Raw genomic sequence first — 20,679 nt, 5'->3', positions numbered from 1 at the left:
TTTCCTTAGTTGAGCTGCATGTGACATCTGTTTGTAGCCCATGACCGTCTTGGGGAGATACTTTTGGGTCTATCCAGGTGCTGCAGGTGTCGGGTAAGGTACATCCCAAAAGGGCCATTGCATTCAAGTATGGTGCTGATGACTGACGAGTAGAGGGGCACAATGACCTCACTTGATGTAGATGCGAACCCATTCATGATAAGGTGGCATATATAGAAGGTGTTTGTAACCACTTTGGCAATGTGATTATCAAAGGAGAGATTGCTATCTACATTGGTCCACATACTACTTTTGTACTTAATGGATTACCACTTATGTGGTAATTTGTGTGCACCTTGTTTTTCACAAAGGGGATGACTATGCACGTTTTAGCATGTAGCTCGAGCTTGTGGCTCTGGCAGCAAACATCCATCTCTGTGAGACCCTTCTGGAGGATGCTTGTGTTAGCTGGAGAGTCGATTATGGCCCCCAGTTTGCAGTAATCTGCGAACCTTGTCAGCCATAATGCCCCCTTGTTAGCCTGAACCTCAGAGAAGTATATACCGAACCAGAGAGGTCCCAGAACTGAGCTCTGTGGGATGCCACTTGTAACTGGTTTGTATTTGGACATGGCACCTGCAATTCTGACAATGTGGGTTCTATCCCTGAGCCAGTTTGCAACCCATCTTGTGATATAGGGGTTGATATTTAAGCTGTTAAGCTTATGTATGATATCCGAGTGGGGTATTGTGTTGAACGTTTTTGCAAGGTCCAGGTAGGCTGTGTGGACTACCTTGCCCTCATCCATAGCTTTGGTAACTGTTTCAAAGAAGTCAACTAGGTTTAAGAGGCAAGATCTGCCCTTAACAAAGCCAAATTGGGTAGGGTCTAGTGTCTGGAGGCTCCCAATGTCTTTGTTTATGAGTTCCATGATAATACGCTCCATAGCTGTACAAACCAGACTAGTCAGGCTTATGGGGTGATAGTTTCCAGGGTCTGTTGTGGCACCACCTTTGTGGAGTGGAACCACTGTAGCTGTATGCCATTATTCGGGTACATATCCTGTAGTAAGGCTAAGTTTGAACAGTGACTTAATGTGAGGGTTCAGTTCTTCTTGGATCTTGTGTAAGACACAGCCTGGGATACCGTCCGGTCCCATAGCTGCTGTGTTTTCTGCTTTGGCGAGGGCAGCTTTCACCTGTGCATCTGTGATGTCAGGGAGGTTACATTCAGTTGGGATAGGCATTTGTTCCTTTGTGGGTGAAGGGGGGGAGAGGTTTGTGCTGAATCTGTCTGCCAGGATGTTGGCTGTTCTGTAGTTTTGGTATATTTTGTACCGTTATGCAACAATTTAGAGCATATCTGGGAGTTTCCACCCATATTATGGACATAACTAAAGAAGGACTTGTGATTATCTTTAGTGTCTAGGGCAATTTCCCTTTGGAAACTGGCCTTTGATGATTTTATGAGGTATTGAAGTTTCTTGCTAATACTGATCAGAAATGGCTTCCATTTTTGGGATTTTGCTGTGTAATGTAGTAGCTTCCTCCTTCTGTTTAGCTTATTTATGGCCGGGGTCCACCAAACAGGTCTCCTGTTTTTGGAGGAGTGAGGCTTCATTTTATTTGGGATAGCATAATCCACGCATTCCTGCAGGTGCTCATAGAATGCATTTGTAAAGGATTCTGTGGATTGGCCTGTTATTGTCTGGCCTGTGGGCTTTGAAGGATTCCACCTCGGTCTTGAGAAGTGCAAAGTTGCCATTTGAGAAATTCTATACAGTGATTTCCTTGGCTGGGGGTGGGGATGGGATATGGATGTCCATGGAAATTTGTTAATGGTCTGATCTTACCAATGAGGGGTTTACCTGTGGTGTGGAACATAGAGTCCCCATGTTGGTGATGACCAGGTCCAATATGTTCCCTCTTGTGGGAGTGGTGACCAGTTGTTCCATCGCATTACAGTTTATAACTTCAAGGAACCATTGGGCGAGTGTGTTTGGGCATGTGTAGTTGTTGCAGTCAATGTTTGGGTAGTTGAAGTCACTCAATAACATAGTTGTAGGAGAGACCTTGATATTCTCCAGTGTTCTCAGGAATGCCAAGTGGGGTTCCTGTAATAGGGAGGGTGTTCTGTAGCAGGCTACAAACTGAAATGCAGTTTGGTCCACTGTTAGTTGCACATGGATGGTTTCTGATGCTTCGTGCAGTGCCACTAACCTGGAGGTGTAGGTATCTTTGAATATAGATACTACCCCTCCTTTTGTGCTTCGGTCCGAGTTTTGTGTGTGAAACGCATGGTATGAGTTATAATCTGGTAGTGCTGGGGTGCTCTCAGGAGCCTTGAACCAGGTTTCTGTTACTGCACAGACATCGATATTCTCCATACTGAGGCGAGCCTCAAATGCATGCATCTTGAGGTGTAGACATCTGGCATTGAGTAGCATTACCTCTAGATTTTGTATCCTTGGGTTGCCAATGGAGGTGTGTATGTCCTTTGAGCCTCGCCTAAAAATGCACTATGGGGGTGGCAAGAGGCATGGCCAGTATACGAAAGCCTAAGGGTGACAGGTGCAAGCCATCCCTAGCGAAGCAACGTGGCTTGTCAGGCATGTTATCCCAGGCTGACAGACACTGGATCCCCATTGAATGACACCAATACTTTAGACAATTGTTTAAACTGATCATTTTGTCTGTATACTCTGGCATCATTCTTGGTGAGGGCAAGATGCTACCCAAGGTCAGGGTCATACCAGCCTGGGCTACATGATCAGAGAGTTGCTCTATGTCTCATGTCTTGTAGTCCAGGGAGGTACATCTCATGTCATTCACACCTGCATGGACAGTGACAGAGTCATACTTGTACCTGCTTTGGAGTGACCTGAGTGCTTGCTTTGTGGTGGATCCTGCCACCTGACAGGCAGCTTACAGTGACCTTCTCCTTGTTCAGTCAGTTGAGCGGGACGTCAGTGTGCCGGACAATAGAGTTCCCTATAACAACTGTATCTGGTGTGTTTGGCCTTAAGGGTTGTGACTGAGGCATACTGATTTTGTGAGATATGTGATTCATGGGTATTGTTGAGGGGTGGCTGTTGCTTCGGTATCTGTGGCCAGTACAGTTGCTGCAGATGTTGGGTAAGGTACACCCCAAAGGTGGCATTGTAACCAAGCATGGTTGTTATTAGTATCAGCTCAGTAATCACCATCTGTGCTCAAGATGTTATATGAGTAATAAAAAAGTTCTATCTAGATTTTAAGTGAAGCATGAAGTAGGGGCAGCTGAATCATTTTTCTTAAGTATGCATGCCAAGAACTTTTTCTTCTTTTGGCTTTTCCCAGTTAGGGGTCGCCACAGCAGATCAGATGTCTGCTCATGATTGGCAGTGAAGTTTTACAGTGCCGTGTTGCCAGCCCGGCACCCAGCCTTCCACAGAAGGCACAAACTCACACCTAGGGCCAATTTTCGAGTGTCCAATCCACCTACAGCATGTCTTTGGTATGTCGGAGGAAACCAGAGCACCTGGAGGAAACCCACGCAACCACAAGGAGGACATGCAGACTCCACACAGAAGGCACCCCAGCCAAGAATCGAACTGGAGAACCTCTTGCTGTGAGGTGACAACACTAACCGCTGCACCACCGTGGCTGCCTTATCCATGTCAAGAAAAAAAGTGCAAAATGGTCTGCATGTGACTAGTTCAGATAAATCTAATGATTTGGTTGTCACTGACAATCCAATAACTGACCACCACAAAACAGAAAATGAGTCTGTGAATGCAGCTGTGTTGAGATTGTGTGCGCAGTTTATTCAGTGATAGTGTACATAAAAAGGTATCAGCATCATTACTACAAAAATCACTGCATTGGAAGAAGATCATAATGAGACATTTATCAAATTCAGTCTAGACATCAGGGCTAAATGTAACATTATTTTTTGAGACTAACTTTAGTTACCTGTGCTTGAAAAGTATACTGTCTGAGTCAAAAACTTCCAACTTTCTGTGGGTGTAAACTGAAAGAATTATATCAAATTGAGTTGTGCATATGTAAGATCTGCCTGTGAACATTGGGGCATGATAAATAGAATTTTCATTGTACAGATGCGTGTGTAGGACACTACAGGTCATAAAGCCATCAGAGATATTTCACACAGCTGAAATAATGATTCACACAATGATTCACATAGTCATAGAGCTGAGGATTTATAGAATCACAGTGAGTGTAACTTGAATATTCATGGTGTAATTGCAAAATTAGCATATTCAAAGAGGCAGTAAATTGTAGATTCATGTTGTACACTCATTTAAGCCTCAAAATGAAAGTTCAGCATTAAGTGAAAAGGATTGGAAAATGGATTCCAAAACTTAGGACTGCAAGTATTTTCTGACTTTCTGTAACAAAATGTTGATTTATTTACAGAATTTTAAGACAGTCTTGATATTCTTCATCAGACTACTGCAAATACTTAAAAGTATAATACTGACAAGATGTCTGTATGACAGGAGAAATGTTCATTACCACTTCTGCTCTATTAACATTTACCATGATGTAATTCATAAATCACAAAGACTGACGTTCAAATATAATAGAGTGACTTTACCAGAACAACGACATGATCAGTCCAGAAAGTGAATTCACAAAGCACCCTTCTGTGCTGCAATTGTAAAGAAAGGGCATATGATTATAATGGTCAGGCCTTGAATGCCTTGTTATACAGAAACTGTGGTGAAAACTCTTGAATTTGTAGCACGTTTCATGAAAATAATTTTTAATACTCAGTGATACCTCAGGAAATTCTGGACAGACCATGGAGTAGAGTCCCTGCTGATTAATATTTCAATAAGCACACTTAGACTCTCGTCTGCGTTGCGGTTAATAAACTGAAAGAGACCTCTTCACAAACTGTCTTTACATTGATAAAATCCAATTTTTGTTCCATGGTATCTGAAACATACTTATCTGTGAAAACTGTCCACAGTGTCTTAGTGAAGAATTTCATCCATTTTAATACAACTGGGGAATTTCTGTATATTACTTCACTGCTGTATCATCAGTCTAATGGTTGAGTACAGAGTTGTCCAAACAGTGCAAAATAAAATGAAAGAAATGTATTGCTAGATCAAAGCTTTTAACAAGCTCATTTTAGAATGCAGAAATGTTGCACTACAGCTTGTAGGACTGTGTTGTCTTCTTGGACTTCAGTGTTTCTGGCTCAGCCCCCAATACCCAGTGTCCACACTGGGTCTGCTGGCTATTTTTCAACCCCCTCCAGACTTGCTGTGTATTTGCTGGGGCCAGTTGTGTATCCTGAGGGTGTCCTGGGAACTCTGCTCATCTGTGCTTCTGTCCAGATATATTTTTGTTTTTGACCTACACACTCCATTCCCCCCACTCCATTTCTACCCCCATGCTCATTGATTACAGCTGAGGACAACTACCCTTCTTTGTACCACACCTCCCCATATCAATGAGTGCTCTCCCACCTGGGATGGGCAAGCCCATTACTTCCCTGCTGCTCTGTTAGTCTCCTAAGCTGCTAATCCAACCCGGGTCAGCTAGGCTGCAGACAAGGCTTTATCCCTCTATGCCACAGCAGTGGCCTAGGACTGGAATATTCTTGTCTTCAAACAATTACATCAAGACACTAATTCCAAGGGACATTCTGAGTCACGATGTGTTGCAGATGGTTAGCAGACAGACTGTTCCTAAGTTTATGTTTCACTCCTGTCCTGACTGTAAGTGTACCAGTTAGTTCCTGTCCTGCAGCCCTTGACTTTGGAAGATGCCCAGTGCTGATCATCTACTGAACATGACCAAACAATCTCCTATGACATCATCAGCTGTAACTGTAAAGTTCTGAGAGCTGGTGCTACACATCGGTTTTATAACGGGGGCCCTTATACTTACTGTGGCCATTGCCCCTCTGCAACAGGTGAATGAAGATCTTACACACCCTGCTGTACCATGTGAGAGCCATGGCAAACTCTGTCTGTAGATGCCATATTCACTCTCTAGGTCTAAATCAGATTAAAAATGGTGCATGTACTAGACACTATGCACTAATGGTCAGCAAGGTAGGGCAATGCAGATAGTCAGTAGCAAGATGTAGATTGACAGTAGTATGTTCAGCATGGCCAGGCTTTGCAATGTTTGTTTTTTTGTCCAGTGTACATGACCTAACTTCACAGGAATGATCAGCCAGAGGCATTATACTGCCGACTATGCCTGTGAATGCATCTCACTGTAGGTGCAGTTCAGAGATGATCCCACTAACTGCTGTACTGCAAGATATGTTCTGCTGTGACAAAAACTGTGATCACCATATTTCAAGAAACGTTATTATAGTAAATGAGCTAAAAAATCCTAATGTAATGCTTATCAGACTGTACTGCTATACAGGCAAACTAACTGCAAACAGGACTGCTGGTAATAAATCAGGACTGCACTGATGGCACAAGGGTGCATGGAAGCAACAGACACAGTAACATAGTAGATAAGTATGTGGGGGTAACGCTGTGCAGGGCATGGCAGGCTGCAGCCCTGCAGGGGGACTAAGATTGACAGGCTAGGACAGGTTGTAGACCACTTGGGAAAGGCTCAGACCAACAGTTTATAAGGGACAAAGAAGGACAACTTGCAGTACTACTGGGGGTAGAACCTGACAGACTACAGGAGAAAGAGAGGACAAGGTTGCAATCCTGCTGTGAAAGAGCTCAACCTGACAAGGCAGTGGGGAGATGTTTAACCCTAGTCACTGTCCTCCTGTAGTATTCACAGTAGGGCTCCAAGTGTACATGGACTTCATGGCATACTGCAGGGGTTTGAGGCTTCCGGCATACCAGGCATGAAACTGCTGTTAGCGGAGAACTGCTGGACAACAAACATGGCTTGCATGCCCACTGCTGCTGCACTATGCAGCACTGTTGGAATGGTTACACAAGAGTAGCATACAGAGCTGTGGTCACCATAAGTGAGCTGAGGACAGGATACACTGATCTGCATTTGTAACCCACAGGAGTATATGTCTCTTCATAAAACCAAAAGAACAATGATGGCTGGAAAAGTTCGCTATGCAGAAGGTAGATGTGCTCTTCCAGGCCATACGCACACGATGTACATATTGTTAAGAAAGGTAAAGAAGAAGATGAAGTTTTCCTTGACCAGGTGTGATGGGGACTGGTGTAGGACAGAACTGTGGTAAGCAGCCACAACAGAACATTAGTAGTGGTGCATCACAGTCACTAATTGTGACTGTACACCAACATCAAGGTGTGGGAAATTACCTGAGGCAGGTTGACAACAGGGGTGGACTAACAGGGAGGTGTCTCAGGGAGGTGGAACAGTTCCTGGTATCGCTTTCCAGGAAAAGTGAGAAAACCTCATGCCTGGTGGTGGCTTGAATGTGGCAGCTACATGATGATGACTGCCTGAGTGTCTGTAGCGGATGGACCAGGGCAGTAGTTGCACATGCAGTGCCTATGGGACAGTGAATTACAGCTGTGTAAGGTTTACTTGGACAAACAAGTATGCATATATGTCATCCAGAAGCATCAGGGCTGCAACTGTGACAACCTGCACAACAAGGTTTGTAAGGCACTACAGGCTATGTGTATAAGTGGCACATGGTAGTGGGAGTTACAAGTATGATCCAACAATGCATTCATAAGTTCCCCTGAGAGATGATTCAGCACAACAAGTCAGAGCATGTGTAATTTCAGCTGATCATTGGTGAATGACATTGATGACTCCATGCACATGGAACAGTCCAGTGATACAGGGGCATAGTCAGCAATACTGACAGTGAACAGAACATTCACATCACACTCTGAGATGATGGTGGAAGGGCAGGAAGAGCCACTTGCACCCCCAGTGTTCAGTATAGGATGTCCTATCTATTTATGCCCACTCTTGCTACATGGGTGCCACCACCAAAGACAGCATCAGAGGTACATTCTGCCTCTGAAGTGTGCATGCTTAGCAGAGGGGAAAGGCACATGGATGGTCATTGTTCCTATTCCTCCAGTACACTCCTGTACTTTAGTGTCACATTTGACATCAATCAGTGGGCATGCAAGTCAGTCATCCAGGTGCAGAAGACCACTACTCACACCATGTCAGAGATGTTGAGAGTGCTGCATGGCCTGTGTAATGAACTGCAGTCATGGTCAGGACTGAGGGATACCCTGCAACCCATGCAGAGTGACATGGCATATACTAAGGAGCAGTAATACCTGCTGAATGCACTAATTACTCACGTGGCATCCACTTGTGTATCAATGAGAATGCATGCCACTGGTAACCATGGCCATGGTGGGGGATGGTTGTGTGTTGCAGGATCACTAATCAGGCTTGCATGGATAGGATACAATGTTCTGGAGACAGCTTTACTGTCCATACTATGCATAGTTACCTCCACTCATTGGCGTGGAGACTCACATGTATGTGGGATGTGGTCATAGAGTTCAACACCTTCATACTCCCCAGTAGACCTGTTATAAGCAATACTTAATCATAACTGTTTCAGGTGTCATGACTATAAACATTCTACAGAGATGCCATGTGGGGACCGCAGCAAGGTTCCTGTACATGCTCTTAAAATGGTACACCATCTCCTGGACAGGCTGCTTCCTTTTCTGACATGGTATGTAACACAGTAAACCTAGCCAGCATTTTATCCATGGAAGCTTCACCACATCACTAAAGAATGTGTTCCCTGACTCTCCCGATCTCCTAGTCATGTGCATGGCTACCATGTCCACCAACCATGACCCTTCTTGTTATGCTAGCATTGCTGATGCTGTAATTATGGTCCACACCAGGCCTGTGTGGTATGGTAATGTATGATGCACAAAGTGGCTACTCAATACACCACTGAATAGACTAGTTGTGTTATTAATTCATCAGTTTTAGTCTGTACTTTTCTTGTCATATTCCATAGTTGTAGACCAATCTTCACTTCTTTGTCAGTATTACAAGGTATTGAGCCCAGCTCTGCCTCACATGAGTTACCAATGCTGTTATTTCCACCAGCTACACGTCAACTGGCTCCTCCTAAACTGTCCCAACAGAAACACCTGGCAATGTTTGGAGTTCCCACATTGTAACTGCTTTTGTAGCACCATATTATGTATCATAGTTTTAGATCACAAATATGTTGTCATAGGTCTTTGGAGCTTATAGAAGTGTGCTACCAGATGTATCTGAGCAGCTGACGTGGACCTTCTACAGTCCAGATACACATTCAGTGATGTTACATGTCTGTGACAATGTGATTTTAAACAACATTTCTGCCATGGTTTCAAATGAGGGTCACAAGCTATGGTTCAAAAGTATATCCAGTATGATTTGCAACACACAATAGTGGACACCACTGTAAGTGGACTGCTACTTATGTTTATGGGAACAGACTACTGTGGGTGCAGTAGGTGACAGCATGTGCACCTTCTACGTAGATGGCCTTGTGGAAAGTTACCCAACTTAAAGAGCTGGTATAGGTCACATGTGTGTCAGATGTGTAAATCATGTCAGCTGCCTGGATAATACATAGCCATATTGTATACTGTTCCATGTTCACACCTCGCTTGTAGCTGATGGAATTGAAGCTCTTCTGGTTGATATACTGGCTACCATGTGGAATATTTGGGGACTTGGTAGCAATTGGTAACCTGTAAATGGTTCTCCCAGGCCCATGCTTACACTTATCAAGGGTATCAGAGCTTGTCAAAGATGTGGGATGCATGGGTAGGCTTAGAATACCCCTTGTGGTAGTTAGCCTAGTAAACATCTATGAACCTATGAACCTATTAAAGTGTAGTCAGTGTTCACCAAGACATCAGGGAAACAGATATGTCATAAATTATCCACATAGTCATGGTACTCTCCTCTGCTGTCTAGAGAAATCAAATCTGTTGTATCTTCATGTCATGGAAATGATGTGGTATTCGTAAGGCATTTGTTGACCATGAAAGCCCGACTGGGTTATTCACATCTTTTCAGTGGTGGCACTCAGAGAAAGTTTCCACAAATTACAGGCATATTTAGAGAAATTATAAGATAAAAACAAGCATTCACTGTAGTAATAACAGTTGATTATTAAGACAGTAAGTTAGACACATTTAGAAACTTTTAGAGGTAATTACTAGATCCAAACATCCACTTACAGAAGTCATGATGATTGAATTAGTAAAAGTAGAGGTTACATAGTTTTGAAAGGGACATTCATCAGTCATGTTACAGTTTACACATCAGATACTGTATTGTTTTCACTTCTGTTACATACCACATGCAGTTACTTCCTTCAGAGTTTGTAATGTCACTTGTAGACAAATCAAGCTTTTCACTTTTGACATGTTAATTACACAGACAAGTATTTACAGTATTTACAACTTTATTTTTTTCAGTCTCATACTAATATGTTCATAGGTGTGTACTAGGCTAATGGCCCTGGAGCCTTTACAAGCCTACCCCATATTATTAGCCTGGCATTGTGCCACCAGACCTTAGTTCCCAGTGCCTCTGTTGAGTAGAGCCACTGGAGTGATCCCCAGGGTGAATTTTCTATTTCCCATCCACTCATCAAGATTTCTCCTGAAGAGGGCCAGTAAGGTGCTCTGTTTGACATGTATGGGAAGTCTATTCCATAGCATGGGCAGTCACTGGGTAATGAACCTGTCCCTCCAGCTTGTTCTGTTGATTGTGGTAATGAGGTTGAGGTCTCTGGAGCATGTGGTGTGGAGGGATTGGGATTTTTTCAGATATAGCATTTCTAATAGAGCTGGGTCAGACATGGCTTTGTCAAGCAGAGATCGCCTCTAAGTAGATGATATGAGACATCGAATAGTTTGAGTTTTTTTAGTCTGCCCATATAGGACACGTATTTAAGGCCTAGGATCCTCTTTGTGAGGTATTTTTGTGGCTTCTCCAGTTGCAGGTGTCTAGTGAGGTACATGCCAAATGGGGCATTGTACTCTATGATTGGCCTAATGAGGGAAGAGTACAGGGAGAAAATGGCCTCTTTCTTCCTGGATGCAAAACCCTTAGTAACGAGGTGTGTCACATAGAAGGACTTTCTGACCACAGTGGCAATGTGGTGGTCAAAAGAGAGGTTGCTGTCATCCTGTGTTCCCAGATCTCTTGTAACGCCTTCTGTGTTCAGTGGACTACCATTGATGTGGTAATTCATGGGAACCGGGTTTTTCCCAAAGGGGATGACGACACTTTTTTTTTGGCATTGAGCTTAAGGCAATGGTTCTGACACCAGCCTTTGGTCACAGTGAGGCCTTTCTTTAGGATGTCAGCATCACTTGGGGAGTTAATAATAGCTCCCAACTTGCAATAGTCTGCAAACTTTGTCAGCTAGAATCCCTTCATGTTGGCCTGGACTTCAGAGAAGTAGATACCAAATGGAAGAGGACCCAGGACCGAACCTTGTGGGACTCCACTTGTGACTAGTCGGCAGTCTGACTTGGAGTCAGCTACTTTCACACTGTGAGTTCCATCTATGAGCCAATTTGCAACCCACCTAGTGATATAGGGGTTGATGCTTAGCTTAGTGCATTTTTCTATGATTCCTGAGTGGGGAATGGTATCAAAGGCCTTGGCCAGGTAAAGGTAGGCTGTATGAACCACCTTGCCTTCATCCACAGCTCTGATGACTGACTCAAAGAAGTCAACCAGGTTGAGCAAGCATGACCTACCCTTCACAAAACCAAACTGTGTGGGATCCAGAGTTTGGTTATTCCCTATATCCTTGTTTATTAGGTCCATGATGATGCTTTCCATAGTCTTGCATATCAGACTTGTCAGGCTAATGGGCAGTAGTTCCCAGGGTCTGTAGTCGCTCCTTCTTTGTGGAGAGGGAGACTGTAGCAGTGCGCCATTCAGTAGGGACAAAGCCTGAGGTGAGGCTGTGATTGAACAGGGCACACAGGTGAGGTACCAGTTCACTCTGTAGTTCATGTAGAACACAGCCCAGGGATATGGTCAGGTTCCATAGAAGCTGTATTCTTGGCCTTCAATAGTGCTGTTTTAACCTGTGCAGCAGTAATACTGGGTGCCTGGCAATCTACTGGTGTTGTGATTGATCCTTTGGTGGGGGAGAGAAGGGTAAAGTTGGCACTGAATCTGTCGGACAGTATATTGGAAGTATCTGTTGGCTCGGTATAGGAGGTACCATTGTGCAGTAGCTCAGAGCAAATCTGGGTATTGCCATGGAGATTCTTTACATAACTATAGAAGGCCTTGTGGTTGTCTTTACTATCTCCTGCAATTCTGTTTTCATAGCTAGCTTTAGAGGATTTGATGAGGGATCTCAACTTTTTGTTGCGGCTGATAAGGAAGTTTTTCCAGTCTTAGGGCTTCACCTTATTCTGCATCAGTTTCCTCCTTCTGTTGTAGAGTTTTTTTCTGGCAGGGGACCATCAGATTGCCTTCCTTTTTTGGAGGAGAGCATCTTGGTTCTATTGGGTATGGCAAGATCCATGCATTTGTGTACGTGTTCATACAGTGCATTAGTGTATGTTCTCCATTTGCATGAGTGCCTTGAAGTTAGTCACCTCTGTTTTTAGGAGCCCAAGGTTAGGTTTAGCGAAGTTTTTCATGGTGGTTACCTTTGTGGAGGGGGAGGTGTTAGGGATGTGGATTTCCAAGGTGATTAGTTTGTGGTCAGATCTAATCAGGGAGGAGTTGACTATTGGTGTAGAGCAACAGTTGCCCATGTTAGTAATGATCAGGTCAGGAATGTTAATATCTCTAGTGGGGGTAAGAACGAGCTGGTCCAGGGCATTGGAATTAATGAATTCCAGGAAACTTTGGGCTAGTGTATTGGTACATGAGTAGTTTTCCCAGTTAATGGAGGGGTAGTTGAAGTCGCCCAGTATGAGAGTGTTAGGTTGGACCCTAATATTCTCCAGGGTGCTTAGGAATGCGGAGTGTGACTCTTGGGACATAGTTGGGGACCTATAGCAGGCTACAACCTGAATTGCTGTCTTACTCAATGTTAGCTGCACCTGAAATATCTCTGATGCGTTATGTTGGGCTACCAGTCTGGAAATGTGCACATCCTGTATGAATATGAGAACACCACAGCCTTTGGAGCTTCAGTCCAAGTTCTGGGGCTGAAAGGTGTAGAATGAGTTATAGCCTGGTAGTACAGGGCTGCTTTCTGCTGGCTTGAACCAGGTCTCTGTTACAGCACAAATGTCGATGTTCTCCATTTTAAGGAGTGCTTCAAGTGAGTTCATTTTGAGATTTGGGCTTCTAGCATTGAGCAGCATGACCCTCAGATTGCATTTGTTTGTAGCTGTTAACGGTGGTAAATTGGTCTTTGGAACACCACCTAAAAAAGGCACTATAGACTTGGCCAGTGTCCGAACGCCCATGGATGACAGATGTAGACCATCTCTGGCAAAGCATCAAGGTCTGTTAATCATGTCATCCCAAGCAGACAGATACTGGATCCCCTTAGAATGACACCAGAAACTTAGCCAATTGTTGAAATCGATCATTTTCTGCTTGTACTGTGGTATCATTCTGGGTGATGGTAGGAGGCTGCTCAGGGCTAGAGTCATACCCGCCTGGGCTACATAATCCGAGAGCTCCTCCATGTCTCTTTTCATGTAGTCCAGGGAGGTACATCTCAGGTCATTCACACCCACATGTACAATGACATAGAGTCATATTTATACCTGTTGTTGAAGGCAGTGCTGTTGTGTATTCTGGAGGTCTATGTGTTCATTGTGGTGTGATGCAAGTGTTGACCTTCCCCTCTTGACCAGCTATTCCGTCTTGGCTGGAGAGTGCATGGCTTCCAATTTGGATATATAAGTGCATCTCTTGCAAGCCTGAGTGTTGGGTTGTAAGATGAGAGGGTAGTTAGCATACATGAAGGCAGTTGCTACATTGCCTCAGGATACCCAAGTTCACCAGGTTAATAGGAGAAAGTACAGGGAACCCAAGTTCACCAGGTTAATAGGAGAAAGTACAGGGAACTGATCTTTAGACATGCCTGGAGGGGTGGACATTAATAATAAGTATTGGAGCTGTTTTCTTTGTAGAATGTTTAGTGCTGGTAGCACTTTTGTGTGCTACAATAATTGCTACAGGAAGTCTGGTAAAGTGCTAGACTAATAAGCTATTAAAAGTGCAGGAGATGAGAGAACTAGCAGATTGAAGGGAAAAATTGAAGAGCAGACTTTTTGGTACTGGTCAGAAGTTTACAAACAGTCCTGGATACAGTAAATCTGTATTTGGACTAGACTAGTTACAGGAAAGGTGGGAAACAAGCCCAAACACGGGCTTTTAAACCAGAAAGTTGAAAGAGGGGGAAAAACTGCCCAAACAGCCAATAAACTACAATTTCTTGGCCAGAAACCATTCCACTTGTGGTAGATATGCTACCTTGTGCTTACCACTCCCACTGATAAGCTAAAAGGCTTCCCTCCAACACAGAAAGCCTTGGGGGGCTCACAAGCTTATATAGTCCTGAATACAGCAAATCTGTATCTGAACTAGACTAGTTACAGGAAAGGCGGGAAACAAGAGCAAATGCAGGCTTGGACAATGCAGCATGTTGGAGAAAGGGGTTCTGAAAGTAGCCACTAGCATGTGCTGTTCGGCTACTGCAGATGTTACTACTAGCATCTTTGTGTAAGCAGTACTTCTGTACTCTGTTAAACCTGGTGTTCAGAATAGCTGATCACAGCAAATTATAGTGCTGCAATTTTATACACCGCTGAATTCTTCCACCGTATATGATTTTAGCATTTGCAGACACAGTAGCTGTCATTACATGCTGACACTCATTTGTATGTCATTATGCATCCATTAGCATATGGCACACTATGCAATTCCTTCGCTAACAACTTCTTACTTTTTGTGCCTGTGAGGCACCCTCCCATGCATCACTGTTCACTGTGCTATTTTGTATAATGCACCGTGCTGTTTCTGAACACACTTTCATAATTCATGTGCCTAAACCTGTGCTGTGGTGATAGTGATGCTGTGACCTGGTGACTTTCATTGTTCAGGCAGACATTGTGATAGGGTGCTTTAGCTGGTGTACAGGTGGGTCCTTTTCAATCATAACGATCCACTCACTTGAAATTCTGCTGTCTATGATAACGTCTAAGAGACAAAGCTGCTGGTACTATTTTTTTCTGTTGCAGCACTGTTACTTCTGCAGTTCTCACTTTCTTCTAGTCATTAAAATGTTTATAACGCATTTTTCCGTGTGTAACAACAACACTAACATATCTTTTCTCTGTATTTTCTGCAAAATGTATAGTTACTAAAGTGAAGGAGAGTCAACCCCCATGTGAAGCACCAGCTTTATTAGAAATCCAGCGCTACGACATACAAATTGATGAAGAACTTGTTCAGGAAACTGCAGCATCATATAAGCTCTACAAGGGAAAGTATCACAAGTTTCCTGTGGCAATAAAGCGTTTTACCAATACTGGTTACACCAAAAGGTAAGTAATGGCTTGAGAACTTCTGATGTTTCAATCAAGTTAAACTTAGAACCTAGCACTAACAGAGCATTTACTTTTGGGACTGAAACCTTATGAAAACCTCGGAAAAGGCTAGTGTTAGTAGGTATCCTTCCACAGTAGGATTGATTGTGCCCCTATTTCTACTATTACCACAAATAGCTGGTTACATTCATAAACACACATACACCCCCTCTCTGTCTGTGAGTTTTCAGAAACTCGAAATTCATATTGGTGAGACGATATGATTGAATTTCTGAAAACTCAAAGCTTTTAAATGGAGATCGCGGTACAGTGAGGATCGGGAAATTTACCATTTTCCTCAATGTAGTGTGATCTCGGAGTTGGTATATTTAATTTGTAAGGGGTGTGGGAAGTGCAGGGCAGCTTGACCCCTGCAACAAATGTAAAAAAAATATTGATGTTTGTGGTTTATTTTTTTTTTTAATGTTCGAGTTTTCAGAAATTCGATCATATCGCCTCACCAATATGAATTTTGAGTTTCTGAAAAAGTTGATCTAGTGCGATATACACACACACACACACATATATATATATATATATATATATATATATATATATGTGTGTGTGTGTGTGTGTGTGTGTGTGTGGACTTAACATCATTATCCAGAATCACATGTGCTGAAGTCCACCTGTGCAATGCCGAACACTGACATTCCTGACTGACCAATCTTTCCCCCTTCTGGACCCGTGTTAACGCTTATTCCTAGGTCCAGAGCAGTAGGGATTTCCGAGGTTCAGTGTTTATTTCGGGTATACTGGAATATGGTATTCCGACTTTTCGCACAAGTACAGTGACCATAAGATTACGCGAGCGCATGTGATTCTGGATAATGAAGGTAAACTGTATGTATATAATCACCGCTCTCACATAAAAACGCAAACCAGACACCCACCTTCGCGGAGGCTCTCAATAGAAATCTACCCAAACAGCAGAGACCTCCAAGGCAGAAATATACTTGACCACCACAACATAAAACAAACCACAAGACACATAGCTCACCTACACAGTGTGCCCCTCAACCTAAGCCCTAAGGCAAAACAGCTTGCCTAGTACAATAATCATAGGTGACTCAATAGTGAGGCACACTGATGTCCCATTCACTAGGTTGAATAAGGAGAAAGTAACAGCTATCTGTCTGTCAGGTGCCAGAATCCAACACATAACGCACACACTCAGGTCACTCCACAACAAGTACAAGTTTGACTCTGTCATTGTCCATGTGGGTGTGAATGACCTGAGACGCACCTCCCTGGACTACAAGAAAAGAGACATAGTGGAGCTCTAGGATTATGTGGCCCAGGCAGGTATCACCCTAGCCCTGAGCAGAATCCTTCCATCACCCAGAATGATACCGCAGTACAAACAGAAAATGACTGACTTCAACAATTGGCTAAGTTTCTGGTGTCATTCTAAGGGGATCCAGTATCCATCTGCTTGGCATGACATGATTGACAGACATTGATGCTTTGCCAGAGATGGTCTGCATCTGTCAGCTTGGGTTTCCGGGTACTGGCTAAGGCTTTTGCCTCCCCTATAGTGCCTTTTTTAGGCAGTGTTCCAAAGACCAAATTACCACCATAACAGCTATAAATAAATGCAATGTGTGGGTCATGCTGCTCAATGCTAGATATCTAAATCTCAAGATGTACTCTCTCAAACCACTCCTCAAAATGGAGAACATTGACATTTGCACTGTAACTGAGACCTGGTTTAAAGCAGCAGAAAGCACCCCTGCACTACCAGGCTATAACTCATGCCACACCTTTCGGCCCCAGAGCATGGACCGAAGCTCCTAAGGTGGTCATCATCATCATCATCATATTTCGGCTTTTCCCGTTAGGGGTCGCCACAGTGGATCATCTCTTTCCATTTCTTCCTATTCTCTGCATCTTGCTCTGTCACACCAACCGCCTGCATGTCCTCTCTCACCACGTCCATAAACCTTATCTTAGGCCTTCCTCTTTTCCTCTTACCTGGCAGCTCCATCCTTAGCATCTTTTTCCCAGTATACCCATCATCCCTCCTCAGCACATGTCCAAACCAACGCATTCTTGTCTCTCTTGCTTTGTCTCCAAACTGTCCAACATGAGCTAACCCTCTAATATACTGATTCCTAATCCTATCCATCCTAGTCACACCGAGTGCAAATCTTAACATCTTTAAACTCTGCCACATCCAGCTCTGACTCCTGCCTTTTTGTCAATGCCACTGTCTCCAACCCATATAACATAGCTGGTCTCACTACCCTCTTGTAGACCTACCCTTTCACTCTTACTGGTACCCGTCTGTCACAAATCACTCCTGACACTCTTCTCCACCCATTCTACCCTGCCTGTACTCTCTTCTTCACCTCTCTTCCACATTCACCATTACTCTGAACTGTTGATCCCAAGTACTTAAACTCGTCCACCTTTACCAGCTCTACTCCCTGCATCCTCACCATTCCTCTACCCTCCCTCTCATTTACACACATATATTCTGTCTTAGCCCTGCTGACCTTCATTCCTCTGCTCTCTAGAGGATATCTCCACCTCTCCAGAGTCTCCTCAACCTGATTCCTACTCTCACTACAGATCACAATGTCATCTGCAAACATCATAGTCCACGGGGCCTCCTGTCTGATCTCATCTGTCAACCTGTCCATCACCACTGCAAATAAGAAAGGACTCAGAGCTGATCCTTGATGTAATCCCACTTCCACCTTAAACGGATCTGTCACTCCCACTGCACTCCTCACCACTGTCACACTACCCTCATACATATCCTGTACCACTCTTACATACTTCTCTGCCACTCCCGACTTCCTCATACAATACCACAACTCTTCTCTAGGCACCCTGTCATATGCTTTCTCCAAGTCTACAAAGACACAATGCAACTCCTTCTGACCTTCTCTGCATTTCTCCAATAACACTCTCAGAGCAAACATTGCATCTGTAGTGCTCTTTCCTGGCATTAAACCATACTGCTGATCACTAATCATCACCTCCCTTCTTAACCTAGCTTCTACTACTCTTTCCCATAACTTCAAGCTGTGACTGATCAATTCTATCCCTCTGTAGTTACTGCAGCTCTGCACATCACCCTTATTCTTAAAGATAGGTACCAAAACACTTTTTCTCCACTCCTCAGGCATCCTCTGACTTTCCAAAATTTCATTAAACAATCTAGTTAAAAATTCCACTGCCCTTTCTCCTAAGCACCTCCATGCTTCCATTGGTATGTCATCTGGGCCAACAGCCTTTCCATTCTTCATCCTCTTCATAGCTGTCCTTACTTCCTCCTTGCTAATCTGTTTCACTTCCTGATTCACTATCCCCACATCATCCAACCTTCTCTCTCTCTCATTCTCTTCATTCATCAGCCTCTCAAAATACTTTGTTGAGAAAAATTTCATATTTCCTAAGGTGGTGTTGTCTCTATAGTCATAAAAGATATGCACGCCTCCAGACTAGTAGCCCAGCATAACGCATCTGAGATACTCCAGGTACAACTAACACTGAGTAAGATGGTGATTCAGAACGCAGCCTGCTATAGATCTGCAACCATGTCTCAAGACTCTCACTCCACATTACTAAGCACCCTGGAAACTATTAAGATCCAACCCAACTCTCTCCTACTAGGTGCCTTCAACTACCCCTCCATCAACTGGGAAAACTACTCATGCACCAATGCACTGGCCCAGTGCTTCCTGGAATTCATCATTTCCAATTCCCTGGACCAGCTCATTCTTGCCCCCACTAGTGGATGCATCATCCTTGACCTGGTTATTACTAACATGGGTAACCGTTGCTCTACACCAACAGTCAATTTCTCCCTGGTTAGAGCCAACCACAAACTAATCACCATAGAAGTCCACATCTCACCCACACACACACCCCCCACAAAGGTATCCACCATGAAAAATGTCTCCAAAGCTGACTTTGGACTCCTAAAAACAGAGGTAGCTAACTTCATGGCACCCATGCCAATGAAAAATAGATGCATGGCTGCCGAATCATACACCAATGCACTGTACAAACAAGTACATAAATGCATGGAACTAGCCATACCCAACAGAACTAAGACGCTCTCTTCCAGAAAAAGGAAGCCAATCTGGTGGTCCCCTGCCATTAATAAACTCTACAACAGAAGGAAGAAAGTGGTGCAGAAAAAGGTGAAGTCCCAAGACTGGAAAACCTCATTTATTAGCCTCAACAAAAAGTTGAGATCCCTCATCAAAACCTCCAAAGCCAGATATGAAGGCAGAAATGCAGCAGACACTAAAAACAACCATAAAGCCTTCTATAGTTATATCGAGAATCTCCATGGTAATACCCAGAGTTACTGCACAATAGTACCTCCTATACTGAGCCAACAGATATTGCCAACATGCTGTCCGACAGATTCAGTGCCAACTTTACCCCTCTCTCCCTCCCTAAATGATCAATCTCAGTACCAGAAGAATGTCAGACACCCAGCATTACTGCAGCAAAGGTTAAAGCTGCATTGTCCAAGGCCAAGAATACAGCTTCCATGGGGCCTGACAATATCCCTGGCTGTGTTCTACATGAATTACAAAGTGAACTGGCACTACATCAGTGTGCCATGTTCACTCACAGCCTCATCTCAGGCTTTGTCCCTACTGAATGGCGCACTGCTACAGTCATCCCTCTCCATAAAGGAGGAGTGACTACAGACCCTGGAAATTATCACCCCATTAGCCTGACAAGTCTGATATGTAAGGCTATAGAGAGCATCATCATGGACCTGTTTAACAAGGATATAGAGAATCTCCAAACTCTACATAGCATGCAGTTTGTTTTGTGAGAGGTAGTTCAAGCCTGCTCAACCTGGTTAACTTCTTTGAGTCAGTCACTAGAGCTGTGGGTAAGGGCAAGACAGTTCATACAGCCTACCTCAATCTGTCCAAGGCCTTTGATACCATTCTTCACTCACAAATTATTGATAACCTCACCAAACCAGGCATCAACCCCTATATCGTTAGGTGGGTTGCAAACTATCTCACAGATAGAACCCACAATGTAAAAGTAGCGGACTCCAAGTCAGACTGCCGACCAGTCATGAATGGTGTCCCACAGGGATCAGTCCTGGGGCCTCTCCTGTTTGACATCTACTTCTCAAAAGTCCAGGCCAACACAGAAGGACTCTGGCTGACCAAGTTTGCAGATGACTGCAAGCTGGGAGC

General features: G+C 43.8%; 1 protein-coding gene across 1 annotated transcript in view; it reads left to right on the top strand.

Moving 5' to 3' along the window:
* The window catches only part of LOC122810372 (mixed lineage kinase domain-like protein), a 419,511-nt gene that overhangs the window by 95,851 nt on the left and 302,981 nt on the right, over window positions 1-20,679 (top strand). Inside the window, exon 4 of the mRNA XM_044081959.1 lies at window positions 15,262-15,448. Coding sequence (XP_043937894.1) covers window positions 15,262-15,448 — 187 coding nt within the window. The remainder of the gene's footprint in view (window positions 1-15,261; window positions 15,449-20,679) is intronic.

This window comes from Protopterus annectens, chromosome 8.part1 (assembly GCF_019279795.1).
Source record: "Protopterus annectens isolate FY-2018-M chromosome 8.part1, PAN1.0, whole genome shotgun sequence".
In the NCBI taxonomy this organism is placed as follows: Eukaryota; Metazoa; Chordata; order Ceratodontiformes; family Protopteridae; genus Protopterus; species Protopterus annectens.
Note: the sequence above shows the minus strand (reverse complement) of the source record. Positions and strands in the feature narration are given on the sequence as shown.